The following is a 21,038-nucleotide window of genomic DNA, read 5'->3' on the forward strand; positions in this document are numbered from 1 at the left end:
AATTCAAATTAAAGACACGGTGTCAACAGTTAGAATCATAGAATGGTTAGAGTTGGAAGGGACCTTAAAGATCGAGTTTCGACCCCCCTGCCATGGGCAGGGACACCTCCCACTAGACCAGGTTGCTTAAAGCCCCATCCAGCCTGGCCTTGAACACCTCCAGGGATGGGGCATGCACAGCTTCTCTGGGCAACCTGTTCCAATGTCTCACCACCCTCACAGTGAAGAATTTCTTCCTAATATCTCATCTAAATCTCCCCTCTTTCAATTTAAAACCATTACTCCTTGTCCTGTTGCAACACTCCCTGATAAAGAGTCTCTCCCCATCTCTCCTGTAGCCCCCTTCAGGTACTGGAAGGCCATTATAAGGTCTCCCCAGAGCCTTCTCTTCTCCAGGCTGAGTGACCCCAACTCTCTCAGCCTGTCTTCATAGGAGAGGTGTTCCAGCCCTCATATCATCTTCATGGCCCTCCGCTGGACCTGTTCCAACAGGTCCATGTCCTTCCTGTGTTGAGGACTCCAAAGCTGGACACAGTATTCCAGGTGGGGTCTCACCAGAGCAGAGGGGCAGAATCAATTCATTTCATTCATGTCAATTTGCTTTGGCATCTAAACATGAGATAAGGGGGTGTGTGTGTGTGTATATATATACATGCCAGTGGCTTAACTTGATCAAACCCATTTCTGAAAAATTCAGCTCCTGTTATTGGAGATGGGGAAAAAAAAAAAATAATTGCATTTCAAGCAAATGCAATGTGAACCAAGGCAAAAGGGACCTGAATTTTTTTTAAAATTACTGGGGTTCTTTTAGCTTGTACCTAACATCATTGCTTTTTATTGATTTCAGTGAATCTAAAGTGTAATTCTAAAAGCACTGGGCACAAGATATTTCTATTTTTGCCTCCCCACGTTTTTTTGTTTTCTACAAAGTAGCTTTGTGATTCCTTTTTGCTCATTCAGGCAATTGTACAAATCAGTATTTTTATCCTTAGATTTCTGTGTAGCAAATCCTATGAACTTTATAGATTGTAATATTATCTACTCAGTTTATCAATTCAACAATCTTGTATCATTACTCAGTGTTTTATTTGTATGTTCATATATTGCTTATTTTCCTGCACATTAGATATATTCCAATTTTATGTATTCCATGTTTAGTGCGTGTCTTGCCTTCCTCATAGTATGAATGCGCTTTTATTATCAATTACTGACTTTTTTTTTAGTGGAGTGCAGTCAAACAGAAGTGTGCTTTTGAGCTTCTAGTTTTACCTCTGGATTTCACTAAATTTTAAACTTGTTTCCAGTTTCAGAGTAACTGGATGCTGAATTTCACATGCAAGTGTAACTGTATGCCATAATTGGATAAGAGTAGAATTTAAGTTTCACAAAATCAATGTATGCTAATTTTTCTGTTGTCCAGTAGCAGTCAGAACTAAAGTTCTATTCTGTTCCATAAGTTTTGTTACAAATGCTAAAAACGTGAGGGAAAGTGATAGCATTAAACTGCCAAAAAATTAAATAGTATATTTTCTTTTGTCTGTAGACTTTGACCCTATAATTATGTTAGTAAGGCCACCTATCACAGTAAGAGCATGTAGTTCTGCAAAATACCTAACAGAAATTATTCCTAAATTTCTGCTCAACTGCTGGTTTTCAGTCAAAGTACTCTTAGAGGGCAAAATAATCTTAACAGAGCAGCGCTTACGGAAAAAAAAAATCTTTAAAGGATTTTCTTTAATCCTAGCAAGCACCAGTTCAGACTTCTCATATAACTGGATAACATTTTAAAAGCTTAAAACCATATTGGTATGGGTGATATCACTTTCTCATAAAAGGAATTGCAGAGCTCTCGGCTTACTTCTTACCGTGTAATGGATTTTTTTTTTTCTGACAAGTTTAGTTATCCATCTGCTTGCTTCATTATGCAAGCACAAATAAGCTTCTTAGCTTTTTAATATTTTTTTTTTTACTTTTTAATACAAGCGCAGTGGTGGCTTTCTTCTCAAAATAATGTATTTCAGTGTTTGGGCAAGAGTTCAGCTTGGTTTACTCACTGACAATACTGCAGCTTATTCTTACTGATGGGAGGGCATGCTGATGGAGTGGTTTTGACAGTAGTAAAATATTTCCTAAACAGGAAAAAGCATATGGAACTGGAATCAGAACTTCAATCCCTTCAGAAAGCAAACCAACACCTCGAAAACATTCTGGAGGCAACCAAAGCACACAAGCGCCGAGAAGTCTCTCACTTGCATAAGCTACACAGAGAAACTCTTCAGGTATGAGAATAAGTTTTTTAAAACCACTCATAGTAACTCCTGAGTTGTGAGAGAACAGATTTTCATTTGGATGATCCCTTAACCTAACTAATGTTCTGGCATGTAATCCATATGTGATAAAGGAGATACCCTGCTTTTTTGTTCTGAAATACTTGTGCTGCTGCTATCAGATGAATGACTGCTGCTGTTATCAGATGATAAATCTGAACAAGTGCAGTGGTTTAGAACTAACCACTTTGAGCATTTCATTTCATTATTCTGCTTATAGAACTATGAAATGCAATACCAGACAAAGTCTTAATTTCATTTTACAGTTAAAATAAAGATTGCGTTTTATCTTTGTAACAGAACATAACCACTCCAACAAAAGCTTACCAACTCAGATCTCGCCTAGTGCCACGAATAAGCCCAGAAATCTTAGATTATCATTCTGAAGATTTTCAGTGTTCTGGAGAGATGATGGATGACATTTTGAAAGAGCCAGTTCCCCCAGAGATGAATGAACAAGCACATGAGGCCATTGCTGAGGAGCTCAAAGTGGCACAGGTGAACGTTTTGAATAAAAACTCAAGTGTGTGTAACTTTATAATAAGGTGGGCTTTGGCATGAAATACATGTTCCTTGCCTTCCCACCCCCCCATATATTTTAATTTGCATGGGAAACCGAAGCTCTTGATGAATACTTAAGGCTTCACTAAAGAGATCTTTAGTTATGTTGTACTTAAGAGGATTCACAATGAAAATATTGAAAGGGATTTGAGAGTTGAATATTGTAAGTAGTTTAAGATACACAGGGCATTTAACCTCTTACTATTTTAACCTAATAACTTGTTTCTGAGGAAACTTCGTTATAAGTCTCTGGTGACATGTACATTTGGAACAATGCCCAGGCTTAATATATAATGCATTATTTGAAGAAACCTGCCAAATATTGCTTATCCACCATTATACCTTAATTGTCTTGTATCTTTCCTAAAAGGCAGGGAAGGACTTTTCTCACAGAGAAGAGTGCTCCAAAGTTTTCCAAGCTACTGTCTAGAAGCTGGAACTAACTTCAGTGCATGTAAAACCCTGGCACAACAGCCATAAAACCCCTCTGATGCTTATCATAGTGCAGAGATCCTGTAAGGAATTTAGCTAGTGTATATTTTAAATAACTTCTTTTTAAAGCCTTATTTCTCCAAGATAAACATATGTCTGAACACTAAGTGTTTATTGGATTCGGTCTGTGCATTCCCTCATGGATTTTCTTGTGTTCTGGCAGTTTACTTAGCAATAGGAGAAATCAGCTACTTAACAGTTCTTGTTCTGGTTTTGGTTGGTTCAGGTCATGAAAAAAGAAAGTAGCTGACACTTTTGTATTTAATATGCACAGACTGCCATATGGCATGTGAAAATAACTGGAAGGTAGCTGTTCTAATTTTGAGTGTCTGTTGTGTCACAGGAGCAACTGAGCACAATGCAGACAAAGCTGGATGAAGAGGAAAGCAAGAACATAAAACTCCAGCAGCATGTTAATAAACTGGAGCATCATTCTGCACAAATACAGGAGGTGAGAGAACAGCATAATACAGGGCTATATGTGAGTGTGTATATATGATGAGATGATATCTACCACACTCGTACTACTGTGTTGTCTAGTGAGGTCTGCAGTATCACATTTTGACTTTTGAAAAAGTTATACAGCATCATAGCTTAGGGTTGTGCAGGAAGACAAGGACTTCATTTACCATAACACTGAAGGTCTGGGGTTTGTTGTTTAAAATGTTGTGATTCTGAGCCTGCTTGTTCTTAAATATAAGCAAATAGACACTCAATATGTCTATGCTTGGTTTTAGCCAACTTCATGATTTCTGGAAGACAGTGATAGTCACAGGGAAATTTTAAACTTTGGAATGCTGAAAATACTACTTGTCTCAGTTGGAACTGAAACATACTTACTCTATAAAATATTTACAAGTCTCACTTAATCGCTAGTTTTGATTTAACACAGAAAAATAAATAAGGCCTGTTTTCTTCCCAGATCAGTCTTATTTCTGATAGCTCTGTTCTGAAGTAGATCTTGGCTCCTATGCTGTGGCTTGCTTTTAAATTAACTTTTTAGATAAGGTAATTTCTTCAGTTATGTTGAAATATTTTTGTTCTTGGACTACTATGGATTTCAGAATAACCAAACATCAGATTTAAAGAAAAATGCATCTTGTATTTATAATTAGCTGATGGAAATACTCGATTACGTTATTATTGTTACTGCTTTGTGACTTAGCCACTCCCACATTTCCTTCCATTTAAAAATTTTACTACTTTTCTCAAGCTTCTTTCATCTGGAAGGAATGAATGGAGTAAAGAGCGCCAGGAGCTCCTTGAACAGATAAAATCACTTGAGAAGCAATTTCAAGACAGTCAAAGCAAGACTGATAGTAAGTTGATGTAACACTGAAAATCCATATGAAGTTTTGAGGTGTCTTATAATATTTTGAATTAACAATAGCACATACTGAGTAGTTATTTGGGTTTAAGATGTTGAAGTTATACTGGTTTGATTGGTTTGATACTATTTTGATACTGTTTTTTTTTAATTTTTTTTTTAAGAAATCTCTAAAAGTTGCAGAATAGCTTTTCTTTGCCTAGTCTTGCGCAGTATACAATACTCATAGCTGTTCTCTCTTAACTCTGAATGCGAAGGGAGTACAGGATACAGTATTTTATAAAGAAAAATATTAACTGTAAACAAAGGGAAAATCCTCTATTGGTCTACGGACATGGAGTGATATAATCTGGAATGTTTTTTTTTTATTGTACCTGTACTCTTTAGTTCTAAAAGTTGATATTTCATTGACCTTTTCCATCTACAAATCCTTTTTTGTGTGTAACCTTCAAGGTTAATTCCACTGAAAAGGTGTTAAGTTTTGTGAGACTCTCCCAGGATATTCCGTAGTGTTACGTATCCTGTATCTAGTACAGTTTTCCAAATAATGTGTAAAATATTTGTTTGGCTTTTGACAGTATTAAAAAGTGAAGTCTGTGACTTGCGCATTGTCCTGCAGTCTGCAGACAAGGAGCTGTCTGCTGTAAAACTGGAATATAGTGCCTTCAGGGAAAAGCAAGAGAAAGAAATGAGTCAGCTTTCTGGTAGACATATGGATGTACAGCTCCAGCTGGACAGTGTCAGGTATGTTGGCAATTTGGTAAAATGCCTTAACCTCCTTTCTGGATGCATCCAGTGATTTAGTTCTTCTTTTCTGCATGTGAACTTGCACTTCACGTCTCTTACTTAAAGTTGTTATTTTGTGTTTATGTCCTTTGCTTATTTTTTTTCCAATAAAACATGGTGAAATTAGCAGAAAGGAAATAACATGAGGCTTCCTTAATTTCTGTTTGCTATAGCATTTTCCCATTAAGTAGGATATACCTATAAGCTTATTGATCTCCAAAAGTAAGGTAGCTGAAGAGGCATAGTTTTGTTTGGGTTTTTTTCCAATTCAGTCTTAAAAATTAACTGTTACTTTTCAGTTTGGTCAAATGAAGCAGGTGACATAATGATGCTGCTCTAAAAATACAAGCAGAAAGAAACCATAAAAATAAACTGAAGCTTGATTCTCAAAGCCTGAGAAGCTCACTGTGTTGTATTCAATAACTGACATTGTTATTGGGAGATGAAAATCAGTGAGATTTTTAATCATTAGTGCGACTTAGTCATGTTGAGTTTTGTTAGTGGTGGGTTTTGTTTGGGTTTTGGGGTATGGTTTTTCTTTCCTGAAAAGCTTAACTTTCTGCATTTTAGTGGGTTGTGTCTCAGCTGGAGTCGTTTTTTTAAGTGATGCATTGTGAAACTGGCAACCTGGAACTGAAATTAAATGTTGTGGTTTCATTGATGTCTTCTGTGTTAGCAAAAGTACTGACTTTTTGGAGGGTATTCTTTCTATAGACTCACCATCAATGATGTTCACTTTTGCGAAAGATCAAATGAAGTAAGTTTTTGAGGCAACGATTTAGAGGGAAATAACCCAGACTTTCTCAGAATATATAAAGTTTTTATATGGGATAAATAACCCAGATATCAACTAAGCAGATGTTCATTCTAACCGAGTTTTGTGTCCAACAGCTGACAAAAATAATTAAATAAAAAATGGGTGAACCCCATTATCAAGATACAGTGACTGAAACATCTATAGAATTTTCTAAGAAGTAAATTATTTCTAGGCATCAGACAATTCTCTGCCTTCTCTGCCACTGCTGCTTAGATTTCCTGTGCCCTTCATATATTTGGGGTTTCTGAGTTTAAACAAACTTACCACTTGTGTCAGTCACTTCTTTCTAACATAACTGTACTCTGTATATTATCTGAAGATTCTAAAATACAATTGATTGGAGTATTTTTATAATGAAACAAATGCTCATCTTAATGTTGTGGGTGGGTTTGTTTTTTGTTTGCTTGTTTTTTATAAAGGCTAGAACATGAAAAGCTTCTTGAAGAGAAAGCAAGCCTGCAGGATGACTATGACAACTTGCAGGAAGTATCAAAGTTTGAGACAGACCAACTGAAGCAACAACTTGAGGACAGAAAACAAGAAGCAGAAGCGATGAAAACTGAGCTTTGTGTAAGACAGCCAAGGCTTTTAAAGGACTTCATACAGTTACTCATGTAGCCAGATCATTTAATTCCTGTTACTGTATCATCGATAATAGATTCCACAGTAATAATAGATTTCCTCGTGATCTCATTTGGAAGACGTATGCAGAATCTTTTTTAAAACTTAGTGCAAGGTTTTTCCAACCACAGGCTACAAGAAATATCCAATAGCATGATATTTAGATACTAGAAAGAAATTCTTTGTTGTGATGGTGGCGAGGCACTAGAACAGGTTGCTTAGAGAAGTTGTGGATGCCCAATCCCTGGAGGTATTCAAGACCAGGCTGGATGGGGCTTTGAGCAACCTGGTCTAGTGGGAGGTGTCCCTGCCCCTGGCAGGGGTGTTGGAACTCGATCTTTAAGGTCCATTCCAACTCTAACCATTTTATGATTCTACAATTCTATGACATATTGTTTTTCAGCTGAAGAAAGTGCTCTAGAAATGTTGAGGGAGATGGCTGAATTAGTAAAGAGATAAGAAAGTGCTTTGGAAAAGAATCCTGCCATCAAAATGCTGCTGACCTTTCATCTCAGTGCTAGCTATAAGACCAGCTTGCTTATTCTGTTTTTGCAAAGCATTCTCTTAAAATTTTCATAGTGGATGTGATCTTGTTAAAATGATCTGTGCCTTTTTGTGGTGGATCACTGTCCTGCAGTTTAGTTGATGCTGTCCTTGAAAGTCTGTCAGACTGCAGTGACTGCAAAACAGCAGTAAGGTTGCTCAAGGGCTTTTGCAAATTATTTTGCCTGCTTTTCTGCAGTGTACGCTGTGCCTGCTCAGCAAGTTTGCTGTAAGTTTTCCTTTTTAGCTTTTAAAGGAATACTGACAGATTGAAAATTATTATTTTAAACTCCTTATAGTCTAGTATCTTTAACTACTGGTTAGGATTTGAAAAATCCCCCCAAATTAATCTACAGTTGAAAATTCTAATTTCTTCCCTTAAAGCCTTGGATATTAAGGAACATTACAGCTATATGAAATCATTATCAATGGCAGGTGAAAAGAGATGATTCCTTAATATAAAGAAGTGTTTACTTTTGACCTTGTCCAGGACAAAGATAAATATCTTTCTGTTTCCATCTAAGGTTTTGTGTTTTTTTTCATTCATTTTAGGAGTTTTAGATTATAGTTTTAGTTTAAATTATTCTACAGACCTTATATTGTTATAATAAATGACAATATATATTTTGATATTCTAGAACCTTTTGAAACTCCTGAAAGCAGAAAAAGAACACAATGAAAAACTAACATTACAATTACAAGAAGACAAAGAAAACAATTCAAAGTAAGTTTTAATTAGTGGTGGGGTTTGTTTTCATCTGACTTCATTGTGGGGAGGGGTTTTATGCTAGGTTTTGTATTCAGATGGGAATCCTATTTGTAGAGGTGTTTTTCCCCAGCTGGGTGGAGATAATTACATAATGGGCTTTTTATTTTATCCAACTTAGAACAACACTTCATTTTCATGTATTCAATTAACATGACAACAATAATTTCATGACAAGTATAGTTCTTCGTGTCAAAGATAAAGTTCCGCTACTGATAGCAGTGTACGGCTAGTAACTGAGCTATTAGTTTTCTGTATAGCACTGAGAAGGTAATAGTTAAAGAACTCTTCAGAAAAAATAAAGTGCAAGTAAGAATAAACTTATATGACTTTATTCTTGTTAAAGCTGCCATGCATTCTGATTATATTTCTCACTGGAAATGTTTTCTTCTCCAGAGAGCTCTTGAAAGTACTTGAAAAAGCACAGGTGGAGAAACCATCCTCTGAAATGGTGACACGGTGTGAGCAGCAGGTATAACAGCAGAATTGAATAGTGTGTTCGTGGATTCCCTTTGTGTTAATAGCAATTTCATTGGTGAACTGACTGTTCTGTAGATTATCAGCAAAATAAATATAGATTTCTCAAGTATCAGATTGTTTTGTTAAGCTACTGCTTAATTTTTCTGGAAAGGTAAACAACTGAGTTCCTCCCCGCCCCCCCAGCTTTGTGCTTCACAAAACATAGTTCAAAAGTAATTAAGTCTCTCCTTCACAATTGTTATTTCTTCTAGGAAGCAAAACTGCAGAAATTGGAACAGGAGCTGGCTGCTGCTGAAGAGACTGTTGTTTCTTTGAAGAAGACAAATGACGCAGATAAGGTTTGGGCTTATTTCTGTTACTGATACCTAGTTTTGTGGGTAACTATGTTCTGTAGTAGAGTTAAAAGCCCAAAGCCTTTCTATGATGCCTAGCAATTTGGTGATTCTAGGCAATCCTGGCTGTGCATCTAGGTAAAATAAATCCGACCTTTTACTGGCATGGAGTTTGCAGAATAGTAGAAAACTGGTGTGCATTCAGAGAGAACACAAGATAACTGAAGGTTAAAACTAAAAATCAAGGTAGAGCTGTCTATTGGACAAAACATAAACAATGCATAATTCCCCTGATGATTAATAGGGCCTTCTAGTCAGTGTCATCTCGTAATGGGTTTGTAAGAATGTGACTGTGAGTATCTTTATTAATGAAATCAAAGCACTTTTACATGAAAAGACTGCTCTGGTGTTCTGAAAGCTTAAATAGTAAAATTTTCCATAGTACAAGCACTTACATTGTATGTAAAACAGGCACAAGAAATCATATAGTGTGTTTACTATCCAGCATGATGCATTGATAAGTCTTGCTTTTCCATGTTAAACTCGAAAATTTGACATTTAAAAGGTCAGAAGAATCTGGTAATCTGGCTGGTATCGTCACTGCAGTGGCATTTCTTGAATGCGCCTTTTTCCATTACAAACAAATGTAACTATAGTACTTTTCTTATTAGAAAACCATTAGAGCCTGAGACTAAATCAGAGGGCTAGTCTTCTCGTGTAATGAACACAGCAGTTTAATTATTTATGTAAGTGCTTAAGAACAAAAACCAATGATTTAGCAACAAATTTCCTATTACTCTTTTACATGTCCACATTGAGGCCTCATTTTCAAATGGCTGTTTGAAATTTGGGATTGACAAATTATATACCAAAGACAGACCAGTAATAAAATATATATAGTATATCTTTAACGTATCAGGATTAACTTTTTTTATGTTGCAGGAAGTTGTAACTGACTTGATGAGACAGATCCAGGAGCTGAGGTCTTCAATTAATCATAAAACTGAGACCATAGATGGGCTGACAAGAGAGCTCGAGGATATAAATGTATGTTCTGTCATTTTGAAGGACATGGTAATGGAAGGCAATGACATGTCTTATCGTGGGTCTCAAACAGCATAACTTGCTGTAGCATTTTAGAAGGAAACTTCTTTGTTTTGACATGTTGAAATCTTCTGAACATTTTATGCCTAAGGCTGTCTTGAAAACTGAACTCTTTCCATGTGGTGGGTAAAGAGCAGTGTCTCTAAAGGGACTTATTCACATCCTGTAAACTACACTCAGCTGACAGTCACATTTAGATTTTCTCAGAAATTGGCAATTTAAGACCTCAACAATTGAAGCTGAATTGTAAATTTATTTTTGAGGGAGTGAATTTTTATGTTGCTGATGTTACTATGTTCTACATCGGTAAACATAAGTGTAAAGAACTAAAACTATGTATTTGAATAACTGAATAAATATGATGCATCCTCTTTATTAAAATAGGTCTGGTTTGCAAACTGATAGAGCAACCCACAGAATGCTTTAGATACTGTATATGTATGAGCTATGAACTCAGAAGGTCCTACAGACAAAATATTGATGAGACACATTTCTACATAATATGGTTATCTGTTTTTTTTCAATATTGGTTGTAGTGGTTAATATGTATTGTGGCTAATAATTATTAAATTAATCATTTTCCATTGTTCTGACAACTCTTTTCTAATAACAGAGATTTTTACAATTTAGCAAGTATGATATATCATTCTGATTTTAGTCACTGACACTGAGATTTTAAATATTTGTAGTTGTCATGAGATTTGTGATAAACATTTGTGTTATGTTTGCCAACTTTATTTTATAACATGTTTTCCTAAAATATTCTAAAACTTAACTGAATCCTTTTCGTAGTGCAAGTATAATCTTGCTCTGGCTGCAAAAGAAGAAAGCAAAGGAATCATAGAGGATCAGGAAAAGAAGATTGAAGAACTAAGGGAAACCTTGGAGAGAAGACAAATAGCTGATAGCATTGAGGTAAAAACAGTGATGTTGGTATATTATGATTATTTGTTCACAAGACCAATTGCATATGGTCTTGCTTAAAATACTTGTGTAAAACTTAACCTCATTTTTCTTCAAACTAAAGTTAGAGATGTCCTTTAAAGGAATGGGATACCTGACAAATTCTGTTAAATTATCACATTACTTGACATAAATATTTTATAAACTACTTCATAAAAAAACCTATGCTAAAAGCTTGGTTTAATTTTGTTAAGGCCACTAAGGAGTCATCAGGTGAATTTAATGGCAACATTAGGTGACGCAGCTGAGAAATTTAAAGTAGGTAGAAGAATACATTATTTTTAATATTCTCCCTTCCCCCACTGCTGCCATATTCAGTAACATCTTTTCTTTACTCAAAATTTTAACTAAAAGCTCCACCTGCTGGAAACAGATCTAGGATGCATGGTTGATTCAACTGTGGTTTTGCTTTTTAAATTTGTATTTATTTTTTAACTTTCTTTCCTGTTACTGCTCTCACCATTATTTTGGTGAACGCATCCATCAGTCAAAACCACCAGCCTCCTCTTAAAAGCAATTTCTACAAGATCATCTGTCATATTACATACGCTTAGTCCAATCACACAGCACCAATCAAGTCTCCAGAGTAGTGTTTCCTTCTGAAAAACTATTCTTAAATGGATTTCCACTACCTTTAATAAATAGACTATCTTCATTAATAAGCGTATGTAAAATGGCCATTCTGGAATCCTAAACTCTGATCCATTTGGATCACTCTGTTTGAGGGGGAGGGGATTGTGGTTTTGGTTGGTTTTGTTGACTTGTTTTTTCATTTTTTTTTTTTAAAGGAAGTAACAAATCTTATTAGATTGTTATCCTTGGGTGTATCTGGCGCCTGAAAAAGTCACAGTGTTTCTCCTTCTTTAACAATGTGCATCAGTTACTAATTTCCCTTATGCTTTCTTGACTGCACAAGAACTAATGCAAGGTGGCATTTAAAATGCTAAGTACTGTTTCTCCTTCTAGGTTAACACACCTTGTGTAGGTATGATGCCTTACAGATAAAGTGGGAGTCTAGATTCTAGAATAAATCCAGAGGTATCTACAGAATAGCAGTGCACTAAAACTGTAATCACTGATTCAGCATGGATTTAAATCTATACATTCTTTTCCTGTTTCTTATTTAAAGAATCATATCTCTTTTTAAGTATACAGTATACTTTCAAACAGTGGTTCATTCCAAATATCTCCCACGAGTATCTTAATTGTAACTATACTGTAGGAAAGTTTTTGTTCTGCAACCAAGACAATGGATACAGAAAACGTGCTAAAATAAGAAACTTATAGATGAATACTTTCTACAATTCATGATGAAAAAGTGGAGGGAAAAGGGAGATTCTTGTAGCTGTCAGCAATCTTAGCAACAATGACAAAACATCTTGAAACAACTGCTTTAGAGTAATAACTTTAACATTTCTTTATTCATCCAATGACTTAAAATAGAGAGACCTTCTGTGTGAAGACTTGAATCATACCACTGAGCAGCTGATACGACTGACAGAGGCCTCTAAGAAACATGATTTGTTGCTTCAGTGTGCACAGGAAGACATAACAAAAAAAGAAGCTCTAATCCAGGAACTCAGGGAACAGGTAAAGTAAGGAAATTGTTCTTCTTGAAGGGAACTGTGGTTAATTGTAGCTTCTGGGAAAGGTTTTACTTGTAGTTTTGGAGCATCTTGTATGCAGTGCTCCTGGTGAAGAGCAGTGCTCCTTCCTGTAAAGCAAAGTACTAGTGCAAAAGCTTCTAAACAAGGGTTAGATAACCCTTAAAAACTTTGGAAATGGTGTCTAGAGATCACAAAAATGTTTACTCTGAAATGTTTTGCTCTTGAAAGCAGAGCAAAATTATCAGTACCTATAATAAGAGTAACCTGAGGTTATAACCAGTGTAACCTAGGGGATTACTTTTTCCTCTGCTTAACTCTTGTCTGCAAACTAATGGAGGTAATTGTTGAGCTCCCTAAATTATGCAGTCTGAGTGTGATTTGGAGCATTTGCAGACCAAATAGCTATGTTAAGCCTTTGTCCAAATTTTAGCTTTAGTTGTCACAACTGTCATAGTGCTAAATGGTTTATTTGTATTGGCAAAAACTCTAATAAGGATAAGTTATTTTGGAAAGAACAGTCTTTTTGTCATGTTAGCATATTCCCTTTGAGGAAACTAATTAAATCTATACCAGTGAAATCTTAGCTTGCATCAATTTATGTTTTGATCAGTAATGTCTGCCAACAAAGTTCATAAGAGTTTTTCTGTGCTGGCAAGCCCTTTGAAAGGTAGATTGTTTCAGCAAGGCAAAAAAAAAAACCAAATACCAACACCAAGAACAAAATTCAGATGAACTACACAGTATGCAGCATATATGCTTTCAAAAAATGCTTGTTACGTGCAACTATCGAATGATTAACAGTTATTAGGTAAATATAGCAAACAGTCACCAAACTGAAGTCTGAGGTAATCTAAAATAGCATGGTGTACTTAAGCTTGCTCAAAACAGGTATCTGGCTGCTGTTTTCTGCAATATTTTTTGTGTATTATGAGCTAATTTAATTCTAATTGGGTTTCTAATAGTTGGATAAAATGACAGAAGAAATGGAGAAGAGGAAGAATGAATATGAAATAAAAATGAAGCAAATAGATTGCTTTATGGACTCATCCTCAGTAACATTTCCACAGGTACGGCGTTTGTGAGAGAAACATTTTCATGGTAATGATTGTTAAAACTCATTGAAAAGGGACTAATAAACTTTACAGCATGGCTTCAGGCTGGGACCAGAAATGATAATATATCAAGAATGGTCAAATCCCATTCCCCTTGTTTGTTACTTGAATGTATTATTGATGATCTGTCTGCCAGGAATTTATTAATATATGTCCTCAATTAAGTATTCAAATATATAACCAATACATAGGGGAAACAGTTCTTTACAAATAGTTTGTGAGTGGGTTTTGTTGTTTTTTTTTAACTCGCCAGTGTCCAAAGACTCCCCCTAAGTTTGATGTGAATTTGGCAAAGATCTTGGAAAATCATGAGCAAGAAATAGCTGATCGGAGGGCTTCTGCAATAAATCTGGAGCACCTTGTACATGAGCTGAATGAAGAACGCAGAGCTAAAAATGATGAAATTCTAAGGCTGAAGGTACCGTATATGAGAGAATCTCTACAGGCAATTTGTAAAGTTAAAATAAGACAGAATACAGAGTTCAGATTTTTAATGAGCTCTGCTCAGTAGTCTGTCCACTAAAACAGGAGGCAGTTCTTGGTCTTCTCTTTACCTAGGCTGGTAACAAATGATGACAACTTGCTTGAGATGTCCATATATCATGTTTTCCCGAGGACTGAGTTGTTCCGTGTTCATGCATATCAAATAGTAACATCATTTTTGCTCATTAAACTGTTCTGACTTACTCTAAATCGAGTTTCTAATCAAAACTAAATGCAGATCTTTGCCAGAGAGCTGTGCTTGTTTTCTGAGAAATGTTTTGTCTTCTGTTTTACTCAAAAACATGTTCAACTAGAAATGAAAACAGGAATTGCAGTTTGGTCTTCAGATAAAATGTTTCCTATTTCACTTACTTAGGAACAATTAAATGAGTTGGATAATTTGCGTCTGGAAATGCAGATATTGGTGGAGAGCAACAGGAATTTACAGAGCCTAGTAGAAGCTCAGAGAATAAGCAAGAACAGGTAAAGTAAAATAAAACAAGAAAAACCTGTCTTCACATGAAGCAATTAAGATAAACAGATTTACAGGTCTTATTTGAAATGCAATCTTACATATTGTTCGTATAATTAGAGATTGACTCAGCCGTTCCTCTAAAAACTGTTTACTGGCTTGTAAACTTTATTGTCTTTAAACACAAATTCTTAAATACAACAGAGTTTTATAAAGGAAATGGAAATAGAATGTAAACTAATTACAGGCGTAGCCCTTCCTGCGTATTATGTATTGCCATATTGCGCAGTTATGGATTCAGTAGAAAGGAAATGTCCCAATAAAGTCAACACAAGTTTTATCATAGAAATAAATGGAGACAGTTCTCCATCTTGTGGTTTTAAGGGTAAGAAATGAACTTCCTCTGAGAAGACGGTACCTCACAAAAGCTGTGTACCTCAGATTGGAGATATCTTGGGGTTTGGTTTAAACTGTAATCCATACAGCTTAGTTTTGGATGGAAAGTATTTTGGTTTGTGGCTTACCTTTTTTGTTTTCAATTTTGTGAAGAATTAAATCTGCTGCTTTACATCTTGTGAAAAGAAATCTTAACTGGCAGCAAATAGTTGTTTATTTAATGACAATTCTTTTTTAAAGGGCAATTTAGTAAACAGCAACTTAATGCTAGTAGGAGTTTAATATTTTATTTTTACCTATTAAATTTATCAAAAATATTTTCCAGAACTTTTATCTCTATTCAATAAAGTATCAGTGTTGTCAGTTCTAGAACTGACTTTTCGATAAATATTTAATGTAAAAGAACACTAACTTTGCAAAATTAAGTATTCCGATTAGAAGATGCTGTAAGTGCAGGTGTCTCCAATTTGTCCCTGTGTTATATGTATTATACGGAATCTTCAATTATGAAGGGATTAATTTGTGGAAAACATTCTGTGCATAAGGTGGGGCAGATCAGGTTGGATATTGAATGATGATGTTGTCTCTAGGGCCTTCTGCTTAGTTTGCAACAGACATTTGAAAGTCTGTTGTGAATTGTAATGGGAATGACAGAAAAACAAGAAGCGGTTGCCTTGCCATAAAAAACTGGATTCTGTGGCTTAGTTGTTCACAGTTCATGGAGTAGGTTACTTGGACCCATTTTTTCACAGAAAAGCATTACTTTTCTGTTCCTCACTTGATTGATTCCTGACTTGGGACCTTGTGATACAATTTTGATAAGCATTAACAATTTCCAGCTGCTGTTAATTGATAGGAGTTGTGGTTCGAACAGGCCAAAGGCTAATAGTATGTTGCATGCTCTCTGCGAAATCAGGTTTATATGTCTCAGGTGGGTATATTCACAACAGACATGCCTCGTAGTTTATGGGAGCTGCTGATGGCAGCAGGTAGCAGTTATCTTTTGTGTGGCCCAGTGTTAAAGAGCGAGATGATTTAATCATTGGTGTGACAAGGTAATGAGATGTGAGGATCTTGGACTGCGTTGGAGGAGGTTTGAGAATACAACACGAGACTAGGTGTCTGCTCACTTCTGGTATTTAGTGTTAGGGAAGGTAAGGGCAAGCTGGAGAGAAAAGGTCAGCCTTCAGCTCTGTAATGCTAAGCTGGAGCAGGCTCGGGTCACTAATTTGGAGCTGGTACAGGCCAACCAGTACTAGAATTTGAAAGGCTCAAGCATAACCAATGGTTCTAAACTTGGAGGTTTTAACATTCATGTAAGTACCCACTGAGATTGTTGCAGTTTTGTCCAACCATTTGTGAAATGGATGAATTTGGGTGGATTTTGGAAGTGGGTTGTACCAAAATTTAGCACGGAAAATGTATGATTTTTATTTTGGTTCTCAGAAGATGTTAGACTTTATAAGATGGTGTTTAATTAACATTAACAAAAAACTCATCCACACATACACACGCTTACTCTCTGACTGAGGCTGTTTATGCCAGATATAAAAACTAAATCACCCTAGCTAGATATGCTGACAAAGATTTCAAGTTACTTGAAAATAGCTACCTTTTATAATTGCATCAAATTACAATAACTGTTAATCAATTAAGTTCTTCCCTTATGGCAGGCACACTACAAGAAAGAAGTGGTCCCAATGGTGTGTTGGTCTGAGGGGTTATTTTAATTTTATTGCTTTTGCTTCCATCCAATGTCATGTTTATTAAAAACTAACAAAATAAAAAGTTTCCAAGTCTTCTGAATACAAAAATCTTTTACCTTCTTAACTTGTCAAGACCACTGAGCAACGATCTTGTAGGAAGGAGTTGCTTTCTGTACTCTATATGCATGTGGACATCATGTACTAATAAAATGTTTACATCAATCCTGAAGCTGCCTAGTATATACTTGCATAGTTATTATGTTTTTAATTGTTTTAATTAAAACATTAGTTCCTCTATACTATATACTCTTAACAAAGGAAAATGTGATGTTCTTGGAATATAAAGTTTAAACCCTTCCAGAGTTTTTTAGTATTTTGAGTACAAGCGTGTGTCAAGACAGCTACACACACTTACTGGCTTAATCTGGGTAGGATGTTGTTTTTACAACTGGTTTCCTCTGTTTGTAAGAAACTTTTCACATTCTTGGACTTCCTAGTGACCAGAAACAAACTGATGTTCAATATCTCAAAGAGAAAGAAGAGGAGATTGCTGAAGAACGACTCGCCAAGGTATGTTACCCTTCTCATGTCAGTTGTGGTTTCCCTGCTGTGAAGTATTAACATGTTTTCTATTTCATGGCAGTGAAACAAACACTGATTTCTAGTGAATTCCAACAGACACAGAGCCTGATACTTCTCTCTTAAGGTTTCTGTCTTGGTCTAACACCGATGAACTGGGTGTTAGATTGTGCAATAAGCAAAACCAGATTCAGATCACTAAATCTGACTCATCTCCACAGAGCTGGAAAGTGAAGATTGTGTCACTTGCTAATGTCAGGGCTCTGCCAAAGGGAAGTTAATGTTACAGCAGAGGTTGCCATGGATCTCCTGGACAGGAGAACCCCTCATTAGAGCTCTGTTGTGTGTGAATGGGCAGAGATACTGCTGTGGGGCACTTGTGCTGGTATGAAATTGGCAATATGTGCGTATAGCAAAGACATGAACCTACTGGACAGTAGGATGATTTTGGTAGGATCTGAGATGAGGTATGGTAGCATCAGTTGTGACAGTTTTAAATATATGTATATTAAACATCAAGAATGTAACTACTATTTCTGAACTTTTACAGAATAAAGCAATGGAGGAGATGCTGAAAATCAAAGCAGAGTAAGTTTAAATATTGTTCGTTCAACTGGAGACTTGTATTAAACTCATACCAAAAAGGTGTATTTAAGCAATAGAAGCCCAAGATCTGGAATTGTAAAAGATGTAGTTTAAAAATGCTTACACTTCTGCAAGACACATTAAGTTCTTACTCTTTCTCATCAGTAGGTGGTAGTAGCACCTATTATTACATATTCTGAAAGGGTAGCATTATATTGGGAAATACTCTGAAATAGGTGGGACCATAGAAAAACTTAAATTGAAAAAATGTTTTTAATTGTTTAAAATTATCTATGGCATAGGGTTTTGAATTCTTTTATTTGCAGTGAATTCTAAGCATGTTCCTTTGCAAATTAAATGGAAATACTGTTCATTTCTTTTTTGATTGGAAATATTTTAATTTTAAACTTAATCTCATTCTTTGCTCTTTTATGCTATTTTCTTTTTGTGCTTCAGCTTGAATAATGAAAATTGTTTATTATTAGAGGATTCCTAGATTGTGTTTGCAGTATTGTACGGGTAGTTCTAGAAATTCAAGTGTTTCACATCTTGAACGGGCAGCAGTCAAGAAATAAAATACTGAATTAGTAGATAAAAATAACTTGCCCCTGTTATTCTTTTCCTAATCTTTATTGCTTCGGGATTCATAGTGGCTGAATATCCTAATATTTTACTTATTTACATTTAATGGAATGCTTTCTATATAAATAACTTCTAAGGATGAAGGTAAGTTTTATGAACGTGGTCATTTCAAAAGTGATTAACACTAAATTTTCCAGAAGCCCTAGTTTTGATTAGGGGTTCTTTTGCTATTCGATGCATTGGGTTTTCATACCTGTCTGGTGACTGAAATAGGCTTATAGAAATAACTACTATTAGTGTTAATCTCATAAAAACAAATAATGTACAAAGAGAAAAAGGATTCTTTTGTCATCAATAAAATGTCTTGACATATGCAGTGAGTGAATTCTGTTTTCATACAGCAGGTCTTAAACACCAGGCTTCAGTGAAACAAATCTAGTGACAAAAACATTTTCATTTATGCAATATTTGAATAGACATGCAAAATTACTAAAGTTCATATAATCAGGTGACAGGCTGCCAAGTTTGATGGCATGGCTTAATGTTCTGCGATCCCGGGAGAATTAAAACATTGTCAGCAGAAAAGACATCTGTCTAAAGCGGTGGTCCTTCTGCTACCAGGCCAATGAAGCTCAGACCATCTCTGGGCTGTTTAGAGATGTTTCTGAGCAGCAAGTCTATTGGGGGAAAGCCATATACAAACAAGCAATTTAGGGGAAACTTGAAGAGCAGCGAAGTTCATCTGGCAAATTTATATGCCTTAGATGAATTCTTAGCGTTCTTGCAGGTGAAGCTTCTGTTTTCTTTCAGGAGTGGACTTGTAGGAAAACAGCAGACTTCCCAAAAAACAGAGCAACTCCAAAACACCATCTAGTTAAGACATTGTATCAAACTCAAAAGCTGTGAAACAGAATGTAATTTTTCCTTGTTAGCACTAAGTTCTAGGGAAAATAAATTGTCTTAAAAGGGTATTTTTAGAGGAAGCTTCCTACATGTCCAAGGATGACTTACTAATTCAGTTGTATGCTCTTTAGTTGTTTTTTAATATTATATGATGCTTTTATATTGGCAGATTAGAAGAGACCAAAAATACCCTCAAAATCAAGGAGAATACTTGTCTTGAAATGGCTCTGGAGATGGAACGAACAAGAGCTTTGGAGCTGAAAGCATTCCATGAAAAAGAAGAAATTAGATCAAAACTGGAGGAAACATATGAAGAGAGAGACAGAATTGGAAAGGTTCTATATGTATAACTTTTTTTATTGTCTTTATAGTAGAATCTTACTCAGCAGAGGTAGAGCTGGTGCTAATTTGACAATATTCTGAATTAATTAGCAATCAAAGCCTGCCTCTGAAAATGTTTTGTCTTGCGGTTCAGTTGTATTTGTAGTAGTTACCCGCCCTAGTGGAGCTCTGGGTAGGAAAATCACTACTGCAATTCCTAATACAAATCAAATGGTGGTTTTGCCCTTTAGAGAGGGATCTAACGTAGTACCTAAGGAGACATAAAACAAATACATATTTCCTGAATGAACCAACTCTTGCATCATATGTTACAACGAACTTCAACGTTAATATCTTAATGGTTTTAAAGAAGCTATTTCTTTTGCAAAGAGAAGGAGGGGCTACAGTTAAGAGGTACACAATATATTTACTAATTACAGGAAATGGACTTGCTGAGGAAGCAAGTTGACACTCTCGCTGAGGAGAACGGGAAATTACTTGGTCATCAAAACCTAAACCAGAAGATTCAGTATCTTGTGAAACTGAAGAAAGATTATGCTAAACTTACTGAGGTAAGTTGCAGAGTAGAAAAGAGGTGAAGTAATGGCCTGACATAGAAGAGAGAAAAGCTTTGAGAATGAAACCTAAAATTCTTGCTTTTCTGTTGGAAAGTAATAGATAACTCTGGTTTCATGCAGTCGTGTACGTCATGGCTGGTCTATCTCCTCACAGGCCCCAGACAAGAATCACCCCATTTTATAGTGTATAAAACACTTTTCCTTGAAAATTTTGTACCTTGCCAAAGAAAAGCTTTCTCACTGGGGAACACACCTGGATTTTTGTTTCCTTTTGTGCTTTTATTCAGGTTCTTGCCTCTTCTGAAATGCTACATTTTCCACCAGAGCCAAAGTTTAAAAAGCACAATTCCTTTATGATTTTTTTTTTTAGCTAAACATAGGGCAGTTTTTCTGGGTTAAAATCAATTTAGAAATATGAAAGAAGTGAGTATAATTTCCTTAACACCCTCCTGTGTTTTCTGTTTTACAGGAGACTGAAAAACTGCGAGTTGAAAATGCTTTTTTGAAAGAATCCAAAAAATGTGACGTATGTAGATTATAATGCTGTAACAACACAAACAAAACTGCAAAGCCATATTTTTAAAGTCTATGGAAT

The 21,038-nt window shown here is 35.6% G+C and overlaps 1 protein-coding gene across 1 annotated transcript in view; it reads left to right on the top strand.

Moving 5' to 3' along the window:
- The window catches only part of KIF15 (kinesin family member 15), a 37,665-nt gene extending 16,681 nt beyond the window's left edge, over positions 1-20,984 (top strand). Inside the window, exons 16-35 of the mRNA XM_074150240.1 lie at positions 2,138-2,279; positions 2,628-2,825; positions 3,724-3,831; positions 4,594-4,699; positions 5,286-5,451; positions 6,730-6,880; positions 8,113-8,198; positions 8,637-8,712; positions 8,972-9,058; positions 9,995-10,099; positions 10,949-11,071; positions 12,563-12,709; positions 13,689-13,793; positions 14,092-14,256; positions 14,698-14,804; positions 17,393-17,465; positions 18,025-18,062; positions 19,714-19,879; positions 20,306-20,437; positions 20,913-20,984. Coding sequence (XP_074006341.1) covers positions 2,138-2,279; positions 2,628-2,825; positions 3,724-3,831; positions 4,594-4,699; positions 5,286-5,451; positions 6,730-6,880; positions 8,113-8,198; positions 8,637-8,712; positions 8,972-9,058; positions 9,995-10,099; positions 10,949-11,071; positions 12,563-12,709; positions 13,689-13,793; positions 14,092-14,256; positions 14,698-14,804; positions 17,393-17,465; positions 18,025-18,062; positions 19,714-19,879; positions 20,306-20,437; positions 20,913-20,984 — 2,353 coding nt within the window. The remainder of the gene's footprint in view (positions 1-2,137; positions 2,280-2,627; positions 2,826-3,723; positions 3,832-4,593; positions 4,700-5,285; positions 5,452-6,729; positions 6,881-8,112; positions 8,199-8,636; positions 8,713-8,971; positions 9,059-9,994; positions 10,100-10,948; positions 11,072-12,562; positions 12,710-13,688; positions 13,794-14,091; positions 14,257-14,697; positions 14,805-17,392; positions 17,466-18,024; positions 18,063-19,713; positions 19,880-20,305; positions 20,438-20,912) is intronic.
- The last annotated feature ends 54 nt before the right edge of the window (positions 20,985-21,038 follow it).

Source organism: Numenius arquata, chromosome 7, assembly GCF_964106895.1.
Source record: "Numenius arquata chromosome 7, bNumArq3.hap1.1, whole genome shotgun sequence".
Lineage (NCBI taxonomy): Eukaryota > Metazoa > Chordata > Aves > Charadriiformes > Scolopacidae > Numenius > Numenius arquata.